Below are 14,328 nucleotides of genomic sequence, written 5' to 3'. Positions count from 1 at the left end.
ACCTCAGGGAGTTTCCAGCACCCTTGGTCCCCCTGTGTCAGAGGGTAGAACGCAGCCGTAATTTTTTCATAAGTGTCTAAATGTGTCTAAGATTTTGCTAATAAAAAACATCGTTTCTTTCCAACAGCCAATGATTCCTTTATGGTACCAGGGCAGGGAACGAGTTCCGGGCAGCTGTCTCCAAGAATCCCTCCGCCAAAGTCCCTTGGAGTGGAGAGAATCCATCTTAGAAAGTCCTCCATCAACGAACAGCTCCTGGAAAACAGACATTCTAGGTACTATTATGGCCATATTGTTGGTGTGAGCCTGGTTTTATATCTGTTGTAACAAATACCACAGTGTAAATTGCTGGTATCAGGGTGGATCTTCCCATTACACTCCCGTCTGACACGTTAAGAAACAGAATGGACTTCGCCACTATGCTTGCGATTCAATTTGTTGCTTAAATATGATGATCATGTTAGGCTGAATGTTAACGATAAAAGTATGATCAATCTCAATTGGGGCAACTGGTAAAAGGGATAGAGATTTAATGACAAGTGTTGCACGCAAGAACTTTTTATTGCCACCAGCCCTTTCATCCTTCGGCTCCTTTTGTGTGGCTTTGTTTCCCCTATTTTTTTAAATCGTTTGTTTCCCTGAGGTTGATGTTGGAATCATTTCAGCTAGAGAACTCTGTGCATCCATCCTGATCGTATGAAAATTCTAGCCAGGGCACTGTTGCTAGCACAGTTGCAAATTTCAAACGCAGCTAGGTATGTAGCTTCTGGAGATGGGCAAGAGAGTAACTGTGATCTCAGCCTGCTACCAAGCAGAAAGCCAGAGCCACTTGGACGCTGAGCTCTTTTGGCTCCCAGTGACATCGGTGAGAACTGAGAACTCTAAACTCTACAGGATCAGGCCTATGGGGCTCATAGCCATGAGTTAACTTGCTGACCATCCTGTTAGGGCCCAATCCAATGCACCTTGTACTCAGCGCAAGGATTCCCATTGACTTTCATAAGCTATGGATCAGGAACCATGCCTGATAGTAAGTGCTTGTAGGATCAGGCTCTATGAATATATGTGTGTTAAAAAAAAAAAAAAAAAAAATTAGTGTGCATTGGACAGTGCTGGGCCACTGACTTTTGATCAGTGCTCCCCTAGAATTTAAGCAGAATACTCTGTCACATCAAACTTGTATATAGAATTATAATTAGTTTATTGTCTATAACTTTGAACAGTGCAGTTATGCTATTCCTTTGCTTCTCAGCGTCCTTTTCTGTTTTTTATGCTCTGCATCTCTATCCCTTGGCAGCAGCTATTCCTATAAGTCATCCTGTGGTGAACTTCCTTGCTGTGTTAACCTCTTGAACCAGAGGGGTTTGAACTCCTTGCTGTTATAACAGTGCTAACCTTCACCACTGGTAGCAGACGCTGCCACACTGACCTCTGCTTTCTCTACCCTCGTCTATCTTTTCCTTTGGATCAATATGCAAGTAATGTCAATGCAGTTGTCTTTTGCATTTTATTGAAGATATTTTGGTGATGGTCACATGCTGGATTCTTCTGTTTTATAGTCACAGGGACCCTCTATCAACACACGGTAGTCCTTACCGAATTCTGGAACGACAGCCCTATGGAGGGAGAAGCATGCCTACAACACCAGTGCTCACACGCAATGCCTACAGTAGCAGCCATTTACAGTAAGCTGAGTTCCATTAAATCAATGGGAAGTAACATGTCTCTTGTGCAGAGAAGTAAAATCAACAGTGTAAGAGGGTAGAGAAATAGGATCCTTTTGTGTGTGTCCTTTGCCAAGATTGAGGCAGGGTTGTCAGCCTTAGATTTTTCACATGGATAATTGTACATCAGTCATAGCTGCACGTGCGGCTCTGCACCAGCTTTTCAACATGCAAATGATGGACTTTCCATGCTGTAGATTTCCAGAGGACGGCGTGTACAGACTTGTGCATGCAAACTTAGAGATGGGATTGAAGCCGTTTGGGAAATGTTACCCATGTAGGGAGGGAGGGCTATATAAATAGATAAGAACGCCATGATCGTCCTGGTTTTCTAAGCATCCAGACTTCAGGTGTTTTACATTTAAGCTACGCAGTACTGCTTGTGTCAGAAAGGTAACTATAAAATTCTTAAGACACTCCTAGCCAGCATTATTTTTATCATTGTATATTTGTGGATATTAAATGTAAAGACTAAGCAGTGGGTGAGATCCACTTGTAACTCATTACCAGAATATGACCTTGTTAGTCTCACTTTTGTCACAGTTTTGAATCATGTTGCTGCACGAGCTTAGTGCTGTTGCAAAGGTAGAATCTTTAAGCCAAGTTCCCTTCACCGTCATCCACTTCTTTTCACCAGAGAAAATAAAAAGCTGATTTTGAGGCCATGCCCAAGGATTCCAAGCTACTGGGGAAGGTGCTGCATGTTCTAAATGGGATCTTTATCTTCCCTCTCCCTGACTAAAGGATCTGGATTATTGTAAACTTGGTTTAAAGCTTTTTACCTTGTTCTACTATACCACCGACAACAAGAAAGGATTTGCCCTGGTAGATATGGCAGGTGACTTAGGAATAGTCCACCTCGGACTTTGCATCATCTGCCAAAACCTGAACCCGCACTTTGCTTGGAAATAATTCTTTGTTTTGCCACACGCTACCTCTCAAATGCTTCATGTCTACATACGACTTCTGTATCCAACCTAATTTTCTGCTGTTTCAGGCCGGATATTTCCCCAGAGCACTGCATACAGCGCAGTGGGAGTCTGGAATCCCAAACCCCTTTGCTGTCGGAGACAGCCGGTGAAAAGCCTGTGTTCTCCTTCTCTAAATCCCAGCGAAGCAGCAGCACTGAAATACTAGATGACGGATCTTCCTACACCAGCCAGTCAAGTGCAGAGTATTCCTGCGTGACACCTAACCCCAACCCATATTACACCACTCAGACGCTTGACAACCGCACGAGAGGCCGAAGGAGGTCTAAGAAACACAACATTTCTGCTGCCAATTCAGGAAGCATGCCAAATCTTGCCCAGAAAGACTCTCGGAATGGGGTCTACCAAAAGAGTCAGGAGCAGCCTTCCTCAAGTTACTATGTTTCTGGCTATTCACCTTACACTGAATGTGACGTTTATTACAATGGGGGATACGTTTATGAGAATGACACAGAGGGACAGTATAGCGTCAACCCTTCATATCGCTCGTCGGTGCACTGTGGGTATGACCGTTATCGGGAAATCAGGTCCTACCACGAAGGGGAGATGGAAAGAGTACCACACAATCCATATGCAACTTTGAGACTTCCAAGGAAGCAAGTTGCTAAAACGCAGCATATAACCAAAAACATTCACAAGGCCTTAGTTGCAGAGCATCTCCGTGGTTGGTACCAACGTGCCTCCGGTCAAAAGGACCAGGGTCAGAGTCTGCAGGCAGGCTTTGACTCTGACCGAGGATCCCAAAGGATTCTGGGCTTTGCAGGGCTGCAAGTACCGTGCTCTCCTAGCAGCCGGGCTTCTTTTTTCTCTTCAGGTAACAGATGATTTGTGATGTGCTAAATATTGTATATATCCCTTCAGAGGGTCACATCCTCTTCTCATTAATACACTTGCAAACCCACTGAAATCCATGAAGTAAATGAGACTGCATGAGCGTAACCGAGGGCAGAATTTCATCCAACAAAACTAGAATGCAGAATAACTAAATATGAATCTTTGTATAATAATTGAATGATGCAGGTGGCACAGGCCTATCAGTAGGGATAGGTACATGCTCCAATCTTACCTGTATACACCTTGACCTGCTTCAGACTGCAAGGTTGTTCCCAGAAGCACTGCTGATGGGAAAAGCTCTTAGTTGTCCAGGATGGTGTGTCCTTGTCAGTCATTCAGCATTTTCAAAGGCTGGGGTGTAATTCCTGGGAGCGCCACTTTTCTGCAAATCTCACCAGGAATGGACACCACCAACATAGGGGTATCTTTCAAAATGGGTGCACACCCCATGTTCTGTAAATACAAGTGGTAGACATACCCCTGATGCCGTTTAGAAGAATGCTACAGTAATAGGACGTAGCCATTTGCAGTTGTTCACTGAGTCACGAATGGAACACTGCTGTAGGCAGGGAAGTATCGTTCCTGTTTTATAGCCATTGCAGATGCTGCATGGCCCCAGGTCAGCAGGTGCATCACCCTGGGGTGCAGAGGTAGTCCGGGTCTAAGGTGGGGCTAGTAGGCTGGGGGTCCAGATTCCATGTCCCGTTTTCGCATGGCTGAGTCCTTTGCCCTTTATGCAAAAGTAAAAATCTAAAGAAACCACACCGGCACGGTGGGGTCCACCACATACACATACACAGCACGTGCCAAGCCTAGTTCAGTATACACGCTGCTGCTCTGGCTGGTTTCTAAGGCACAGAATACAGCGACTGACTGGGAGACCCGTAAACTCTTTTTTTTTTATGGGGAGCCCATCGGATTCCTCTACCCTACACGCACCATGCCCTGCTCTCCAAAGTACATGTAAAGACAGATCTGTTCGGTGTCTGTGTCCTACAGCAACCTGCAGAGATTGCTAATGAAAAACATCTTGCTTCGTTCAGTCCTCTGAGCTGCTGAAAAATCTAATGTGCTGTCATTGTTTTTACCATTCTAGCGTCTTCTGCAAACACTTCTGGAAATTGGCGGAACCAGATTGCTCTAGGGCTTTCAGATTATGATACAATGTCTCATTCCTCTTACACCAGCTGTTATGGGAATGTTTATGGCAACCCTCCACTGCAGAGCAGGTGAGCAAAGTGCAGTAGGACTTGCTGCCCTGTCCTCTGTACTGTGTAAGCTTTTAAAACTTATCTAGGTAGCAATCAGGTATCAGGGAGACAACTCCTAAACCAAGAGCAGTTAAAAACCAGCTTACTGAGAGCAGATCTGCTCCGCACAGTACAGCTTCAGCTGACTCGAGCAAGAATATTCCTGCGTTTCCTTCTAGCTGTCCTCAGGTAATGTTTTACTTTACTGATCATACTGATATGGCATCTTTTATCCAAGGATCTTAAATCAATAACACTAGACCAGACCATCAGCTGGTGTAAAGGGGCGGAGTTCTGTTCTAGCCATTGGAGCTAAATTGATATACACCAGCTGAGATTCTGGCCTGTTCATTAAGTTATCTGAACAGTACGCCTGGGTGGGAGAGCAGTATATTTGTGTCTATTTTAATTATGGGAAAACAGGCACAGAGAAGAGTTAAGGGCTTGGTTGTACCTGTCAACATGAGGGTGTGCAAGGATGGGACAAGGTGCAAATAGCATTCCCCCTTAAACCTGTCTGCAGGGGCGGGGCACGTCATGGACTTTGCCCTGCCCCGAGAGCAGTGATTATCAGGCCAGCATTGTTCATGCACTAGCCTCTCCAGAGAGCATAACTGTGACCCTGTCCCACCCTCCCTTAACAGAGCAGAGCCTATGGAGAAAGAATCATATTCTGCCCCCTGTAAGTGGCTCGGCAGCCATGTTCCCCCTCCACTCCTGGAGCCTCCTGAGGAAGAGGCTGTTTCTCTACAAGCTCATATCCATGTGATCACATTCAAAGGTGCTACCCACAGTTGTTGTCACCACGAATAAACCAAGTGTGTATCACAGTGGAGGCTTAACGGTAAAACCATCCTGACTTGACATGGCTACAAAGACAGCTGCCTAGCGAGTGCAGATTGGACTGTGCACAAGTTATGCCTCTTACTCCCTTTCATGGACGCAGGCACTGGCTACTCTGGGTTCATGTTTACTCTGTGAAGGGGTGGAACAGCCCCGCATTTCGCTCTAGCGCTGCAAACGGATATTCACATGACTCTTCTGCTTCCTGTTTTCTGTCTCCTTCCTCCTCCACTTTCTAACTCTACCTGTTATCAGTTAGAACAAAGGTCTTCTGTCCAGGAGAATGATTATGCCTGCAGAAATGAGATCATTTTTAAATACCCTTGTGCTAACTGTAGCCAGCTGTAGTAAGTACTCCACATTTGTGTGTGCTTCTTCATGGATTGCAGTTTTTGCTTGCTGCTGGGCTGACTGGTGTGAAGTTACCAGGCGATGTGTTTGTATTTTTTTTTTTTTAAACAGCCAGAAGCATTGCGAAAGGAGTATAAAAGTCTTCACATTGATTTTCACTAAATGCCTTAAGTTTGGGGTGGTTGTTTTTTTTTTTTTTTATTGCAGTGACTAAAAGAACTATAGTAACAACATTTTAAAAACAGCATTTCGACTAATTACTTACCTTCCTACAACTGGGTTTTGAAAAATGTAAATGAGCTGCCTTATTTTGACAACTTTATCCATATGACTTACGTTAAGAATAACTTTTTTTATATTTGCAAAAAAGAAAAGGAGGACTTGTGGCACCTTAGAGGCTAACAAATTTATTTGAGCATAAGTTTTCGTGAGCTACAGCTCACTTCATCGGATGCATCCGTAGCTCACGAAAGCTTATGCTCAAATAAATTTGTTAGTCTCTAAGGTGCCACAAGTCCTCCTTTTCTTTTTTTGCGAATACAGACTAACACGGCTGCTACTCTGAAACCTTTTTTTATATTCTGATCCCTGTCCAAATCTACTCCAGTATCACACTCTTTGTAGTGAACATATCAGTGTGTGACTATTGTAAATGATTTATTGCCATATGCTATATGGCCCTTATCTGCAGGCACATGCAGATCAAGGATGTTGGATATGATGACTCTTATTACCTTGCTGACACTGGGAAACACAGAGGGGTAAGTCATTGTCATAGTTCTATTTGAAATCAGTGGAACTATGACAATTTACACCAGCTGAGGATCTGCCCCTTATTATCTTCCCTGTCCGGACAACAAATCACAGGGTTACATTTGGAACCCAATTATGTTGCTCTAAACCCAGAGTAACCTCATTGTCTTTCAGATACTCACAGTCAATGAGGTTACTCTGAATTTATGATGGTGTCATTAAGTTCAGAAACTGCTCAGTCTCTACAGATTATTTACCAGCCCAGCACGTGAAATCCCAGTGCAAGGTTACTGCGCCCTCAATTATCACTTATGCCATGTTTCTTTTGTAGAGCATATGCAGAGACAAGCCAGCTGGAGGATGCTGACGAGAACCAGTTGGAAGCTGACTTGCACAATAACGAGCAGAGGCTATTTTGGCATGAGGATTCTAAGCCTGGGACACTTGTGTAGGCCATCGACAGCCCTGCATTTGCACCCCCATGTGCCTTGCACAGAATGCTGTTCCTTCGAAAGAGATCTCCTGTGGAATTCCCCCCCACCCCACTCAAAATGAAAGTATTTTGGCTTGTGGGTGAAGATTGTGTTCAGCGTTAAGAGGGACATGCACAAAATTACAAAGTCTTTCCAACAATGGCATTTCTTTCTGAATCCAGACAGTAGCTGTAGCAAGGGCAAGCCACCACTGAATCTGAGGAGATGCAGCACTTGGCTGAAGTATTTATATTTAGCAAGCACTTTTTAGAAGACTGGAAGGTGTTGAAGGCAAACCTCAACAAAATGTGAAAAGGTGACTTACGGAGAAAACAGGAATTTTAGGAGTACAGTTCAGATGGCTGAAAGAAGAAGAAATAAAAATGTCTTCTGCCGTCACTTATGATGACCAAGAAGGACTTCATAAGCTGATGAAGGATTGTGTGTGTGTGTGTGTGTGTGTGTGTGAATGAGGCAAAGATTGACTCAGTCAGTATTGGAACATTACTTGAAGGAAGGCTGGATTTTTTTAATGGAGGTTTGAATGAGCTAAAAAAATTTTGGGGGAGCGGGGAGTGTTTGTACGCACCACAAAATGGATTCTGGAAAGGAAGACAATTTACTATTGTAACATATAATGTAAAACTAACCCTAGAAGGCTGTGGATTTTGGAAATAGAAGCAGCAATCATGTTTCCATGATAAAATGTAATTAATATCCTCACGTTTAAATGAATTTTCCATCGTACAATTTCATTGTGCAGATGGGCATGCAAAGAGCCACGTTGAATTAGATAGCTATTACATTTTGCTCTGCCAGATTGATGGAAAATCGGAAGTGGAATGCTCTAGTTATCACATGTGGAACAATTTTACTAAAATGGCCAGTATTCTAAGGTGGATGCAAAAAATAAATAAATAAAAAAGACCAAGTTGGTGCCTTAAAATTGAGGGCATTAGAATTGTATAACGTCATCTGAAATGCCAGGTGCACTACTAAGTCACTAAGTGACAAAACAGCATTTTCACAAAATCATTTACATTGTTTTTGAAAAATTAACAGCAGTTTTGATCTACGAGGGATAAGCCTACCTCATATCATCCATCTGTAGAAACCAATTAGTGTGGACTAACTTGTATAGTTTACAAAAATAAATACATATTTGCATACTGTAAAATAATTCTTGTTTCTCATCTGTACTGTGCTTCAGGACTCCATAAAATGGTGCTTTTTTTTTTCTTTTATACAGAGGATTAGTTACTCCTTGTTCATATTGTGAATAGCAAAGTTTCTGATAAACTTTTTTGAACATTTTTTTACCAGTATTCCAAAGCATGTAATATAGACCGAAAGACAAATTTCTTAAGCTGGTCCTCAGTCATTTGTATTATTAGAGTTGAGGTTTGAAATAAACAAAACAATAAAAAATAATTTATTTCTTTTTGCATATTTGTATACCCTTCTAGAAACGCGAAAGTCCTTTTTGCTTATTCCTTTTCTACTTCTGACTTTTGAGGCCTATTATTTTTGTATAGGTCAATAAACTAAAAGTGTGCTACCAAAAATGTTTTGGTATTCTGTTTCTCCTGTGCTATCCGTAACAACAGTTCTGTGTGTGCTGTTTGAGTGCTTTATTCTAAGCAATTATAGGCAGAACTCATCAGGGTTTGATTTCTCTTAGCCTTTGCCATCAAAACTTATCACCATGCAGCCAATGATCAAGGGCCGTTTCCTAGCATGATTGTCACACCATTCATTGTGAGGGTTTGTTATAACTTTTATGAGTGAGGCCATATCATAACTTTGTAACTTTATGTCACAAAGCTATTCAGCCTTCATAAAACAACATTTGGAAGCTCACTGGGGCAGGGACTCTTTTTGTTCCTTGTTTGTACAGCGCCTAGCACAATGGGACCCTGGCCCATGACTAGGCCTCCTACTTACAACACTAGTGCAAATAATACGTAATAATTTCTTAACATCTGATGTTCAGCCATTTCTGGGCACCCACAGCTCCTGCTGAAGTTGATGAGAGCTGCAAGGTGTACAGCATCTGTGTACGTAACCTAACACTTTGTTGTTGTTGTCTGAAACCATTTTAGATGCAACAGAAAGTTAACAAACATAACAGAAAGCTCAGCAGCAGCACTGGGGATAGTCCATTGATTACCAATTTCCTGGGGCTAAGCATCATAGCACAAAAGGCCTCTCTGGACAGCGTGGGTATGACTGAGAGACATTTTCTCTCTGTAATCCTAATATATACAGTCAGACTCAATACGTCATCTGCATCCCTTTCATTGATTTTCCTTTTCCTGCTGTGCCATTGCAATGGGATTTCTCCAAAACAAACTAAACAAACACGCCACTTCCCTTTCCTGCTCACCCCTCTTCACAAAAAGAAACACTGTAAAGAAAATTCTTCTACAAGTTGGAACACGGCTTGTGAAATTAAAATCTAGGAGCTGATGGCATCACTGACCATTCATTTTTTATCTCCTGAGGTGACCATCTGAGTTCCTTTTCTGTTTGTGCTGTTCCTGTGGGTGAGTCTTTGCCCAGAGTAGTCCATTATTTTACAGGTCCAAATTTCTTGGTCAAGGTTTGGTTAAGGTCCAGACTCCAGAGAAGAAAATAATAATAATAAAAATAATAAGTAAAAAAAAGGTTTCAAGGTCCATTCAAAAGCATCTGGCAGTCTAGATTTGGCCCACGGTCTGCCTATTGACTACCCCGGTCTAGGCCCTGTGAGGTGAGAAGAGGAGTGAAATTTGGCCTTCTAAAATGCAGTGCAGCAAGTGGAATTTACCCTTTGACCTTCAGCCACCCAGAGCGGAGATGCTCAGGTGTAATTTTTGCAAAGGACAAAGCAATTTGTTGCCAGCAGCTGACTTTAAAAAAAAATAAATAAATAAAAAAATGGGGTGGTGGTTTAGTTTTTCCCCCAATAGAAAGAAATGTCCTTCCCATTGCAGACCTTTTCCTTTTGCCTATTTCTGACTGACTTCTCAGTTGCCACTTAATTGTCACTGGCTTCCTATTGAACCCAGAATTTGAGACTGGATCCTGCTTCTTTTGAAGTCAATGCAAAGTGCGGGTTTGGCCCTTTCGCATCAAAGGGAATGAAAAAGCTGCTCCCAAAGAACAAGCTGGCTGCCGCACAGCCCCTTCTCCAGGTCTTGCCCGCACTGGCTTTGCAGGTTCTTCCAGCTCAGCCTCAACATCCGAGACAGAGGAACACCTCTGCGATCCTGCATTATCAAAATCAAAACTACCCGACAGCCAATGTCATTACCGGCTGCAGACATGAGAAAACTAGGGCATGCCTCTACCACCGCACGCTCCCCAGGGAGAATTGGGTAAGTCCAAAACATGTTGGCTGGCCAGGCTTACTAACCATAAAACCATTTGTTTTCATATATTTTGCCTCGACTAATCTGTCCTTTTTCAAAATCTGCCTGAGATTTGGAGGAACACTGACACAACACTGATTGCAGGTCCAGGTGTAGGACCAGTCAGGATGAGGATCACATTAAGATGGGGTTCTATATATGGCTTCCTGCTGCAGGATGAAGGATATAAGGACCCTGTGAGCAGCATGTCCTGAAGGTGTTCCTGATGGAGGATGGAAACACCATTGAGTCATAAAATTTAAGGCCAGGCAATACCTCTAGATCATCTAGTCTGACCTGTGTATCACACACCATTACATTTCACCCAGTTACGTGATCACTTCTTTGACTAAAGCACAACTTTTGTGTGCATCTCTTCCAGGAAGGCATCTGGACTTGATCTGAAGACATCCAGAGAGGAAGAATCCACCACTTCCATTGGGAGTTGGTTCCAGTGGTTAATCACCTTCACTGTTTAAAAAGGGGTGCCTCATTTCTAATTTGAATTTGGCATAGCTTCAGCTTCCAGCCATTGAACCTTGTTATGCCTTTTTCTGCTAAACTAAAGACTCTTCAATACCCGGTATTTTCTCCCCATGAAGGGACTTACACGCTGGACTCAAGTCAACTCTCAGGGCTTGTCTACATTTACATTTTATAGCGCTCGTGGAGGTGGATTACCAGGAGCGCTGGGAGAGCTCACCCAGTGCTCGCGCGCGACCACACTCGCACTTCAAAGCGCTGCCACGGGAGCATTCCCACAGCAGCGCTTTGAAGTTTCTAGTGTAGCCATGCTCTGTCTTCTTTGTGCTAGTTCTGAAGAGTTCAAACTGTCTAGTTTATCTCCCACCCTTGAATCATCCTTGTGACTCTCTTCCACATCCTCTCCAATTTTGCAATACTCTTGGTTTTTTTTTTTTTAAATTGTGAACACCAGAACTTAATGCATTAGTTAGTATCGGTCTCACCAATGCTGTATAGAAGGGTTAAATCACCTCTATGCCACATTTCATCACTCCCCTGTTTCTACACCCAAGGATCACAATAAACCCCTTTACCACAGCATCACACATGTTCAGTTGATTGCCACTATGACTCCTAAATCCTTTGGCTAGTCACTGCTTTCTGGGATGCTGTCCCCCATTCAAAAGGCACAGCATTCCTTGTTCCTACTTGAATAACTTCACATTTGGCTGGATTAAAATGCATGTAGTTTAGGCCCAAGTTACCAAGCGATTGGATTGCTCTGTAGAACTGTCCTGTCTTCAGCATTATTTACCACTCAACCAATCTTTATATCATTGTGGTGGGCTGTACTACCCAAAGTGGCCCTGCAAGAGCTGAACTAGGCCAAGTGGGTCCAATCAGCCAATTAAACTGCAAATGGGAGAGATTTAGGCTGTGTGGAGGGAGCTAATTAGAAGGAAGTTCACCTGTGAGGGAACAGACAGAGGCTTCTATAAAGCCAGGAGGCCAGCAACAGTGGTGGGGAGTAGCAGGGAGGAAGCCTCCTGTCCCTCTCCCTGAGGTTGGGGAGAAGCAGCCCGGTAGGAAGGAGTCCAGGGGTGAGAGCAGTAAAGGGACATACATGCCAACCTTAACTGTTCACTACAGGGCCCCGGACTGGAACCCTGAGTAGAGGGTGGGCCTCAGTTCCCTTACCATCCATTACAGAATGGCATTGCATGGAACAGTGGATATGAAGATATGTGAGGACTGCCTGGTGCTGCGGGTGCAGAGACGCTTTGAAAGACCACTCTGGAAGGGGAGACTGCTGAGTCACCAAGAGGAAGCAGCAACACCTAGAGTGAGGCAGACCGTGGCAGAGAGATGGCGTGCAACTGCAGGAAGCGGCGTTGACCTGGTGGGGCTAATCCCCAGAACTGCCAGAAGGAGGCGCTGTCTAGTGGTGAGTAGAGTGCCCCGTCACAGTCATCCACCAATTTTATCAGCAGTGATTTTATATTTATTTCCACATCATTGATAGAAAATGTTAAATACCATCAGGCCTAGTGCCAATCACTGCGGAAAAATACCCCCTCTTGATGATGATTCCCCATTAACTAGTTTTTGAAATCTGTCTGTTGCATTTTCCTACTCAATGTAACAGGTGCTCTATTGATACTATATTGATCTTGCTAATTTTTTTAATCAGAATGTCATGCAATACTAATGCCTTACAAAAATCTAAGTATCTTACATCTGTGCAGTTACCTTTTATCAACCAAGCTTGTGATCTCATCAAAGAATGAAATCAGGTTTGTTTGTCAAGATCTCCTTTCCAGAAAACCATGTTGACTGGCACTAATTAGATTCCTATCCTTTAATTCTTTTATCAACTGACTCCTGTCTCAGCTTTTCCATTATGTAGGCTGGGATTGATGACTGGCCTATTGTTACCCATCCTACTTGCCCTTTTTGAATATTGATACAACATTAGCACTCATCTAGTCTTAGGGAATTCCCCCCGTAATCCAAGATTATCTTGAATGTGCAGTGAGAGAATTAAACTCAGTGAATTTGGTGACATTTTAAAAACAGATGAGCCCGATCTGCAAAGTTTGGGTCAGAATTTTTCTGACATTTTAGGGATGTTAGGCCTGAAAATTCCAGTTCTAGTCTCTAAATGTCAGAAGGCCTGGGGGTAAAACATGATCCCCTTGAGGATCACCTGCTGGTCTATTGGTAGCTGAGAATGGATAGTTCTCTGAACACATCGACTCAGCTTTTTTGACTGCTGCTGAACACTAACGGAATGTTAGAAACCATTAGGAAAAGAATAGATAATAGTGTCAGAAAATGTCATAATGCATTGTACCCGGTACACCCACACCTTGAATACTGTGTGCAGATCTGGTTGCAACAAAAATGATGAGGGGTATGGAACAGCTTCTGTATGGGGAGAGATTAAAAACGATTGGAACTGATCAGCTTGGAAAAGAGACTATTGAGGGAGGGATATGATAGAGGCTTATAAAATCAGGACTGGTGTGAAGAAAGGGAACAAGGAAGTATTATTTACCCTTCACGTAACACACGAACCAGGGGTCACCCAATGAAATTAATAGGCAACGGTTTAAAAACAAACAAAAGGAAGTACTTCTTCACACAACGCACAGTCAACCTTTGGAACGAATTGCCAGGCTAAGTTCCCTCTAAGCTGCACTGCTGTGCAGCAGGCTATCAAGGGCCATGCAGGTGGGGAGAGGCGCCTCTCCCCCGACCCAGCCAAGCTCCAGAGCTGCAGTGGCTGGCAAGAGGCACCTCTCCCCTGGCCCCAACCCTGGAGCTGCCATGGCCAGCAAGAGGCACTTCTTCCCGGGCCCCAGCCCCTGTCCTGGAGCTGCCATGGCAGCAAGAGGCACCTCTTCCCCCAGCCCCAGAGCTGACACGACCGGGGAAGAGGTGCCTCCCCCCCCCCGGCCCTGGGCTGCTGCGGTGAGAGAGGGCTGGGGGCACTGTGCATCCAGCCCTTTTTTAGGATAAAAGAAATAAAGTGGAAAAACAGAGGCAAGTGAGGAGGTCTCTCCAACTCTGAAAGGGGCTGAGAACATGGAATTAAAACGTCCACTCCCCAAAGAGCTCAGCAAGTATAGATCGGGGAGAAGTGGAATATATCCCCAAGCACAATGGGGAGAAGAGAAGAAGGGAGGAACTTGCAGATTTCACACCCAGCCTAATATCAGGATGACAAGGGCCGCTGATGCTTTCCATCTGGG

The 14,328-nt window shown here is 43.8% G+C and overlaps 1 protein-coding gene across 7 annotated transcripts in view; it reads left to right on the top strand.

The window, feature by feature from the left end:
• Positions 1–8,782, top strand: part of FRMD4B (FERM domain containing 4B) — a 191,073-nt gene extending 182,291 nt beyond the window's left edge. For all 7 annotated transcript variants that reach the window (XM_038410319.1, XM_038410318.2, XM_038410320.2 and 4 more), the window contains 5 exons: positions 128–275; positions 1,560–1,685; positions 2,722–3,527; positions 4,644–4,776; positions 7,076–8,782. In XM_038410319.1, coding sequence (XP_038266247.1) covers positions 128–275; positions 1,560–1,685; positions 2,722–3,527; positions 4,644–4,776; positions 7,076–7,196 — 1,334 coding nt within the window. In that variant the 3' untranslated portion in view covers positions 7,197–8,782. The remainder of the gene's footprint in view (positions 1–127; positions 276–1,559; positions 1,686–2,721; positions 3,528–4,643; positions 4,777–7,075) is intronic.
• The last annotated feature ends 5,546 nt before the right edge of the window (positions 8,783–14,328 follow it).

This window comes from Dermochelys coriacea, chromosome 7 (genome assembly GCF_009764565.3).
Source record: "Dermochelys coriacea isolate rDerCor1 chromosome 7, rDerCor1.pri.v4, whole genome shotgun sequence".
Classification (NCBI taxonomy): Eukaryota; Metazoa; Chordata; order Testudines; family Dermochelyidae; genus Dermochelys; species Dermochelys coriacea.
This window is presented reverse-complemented; position numbering and strand designations above follow the sequence as displayed.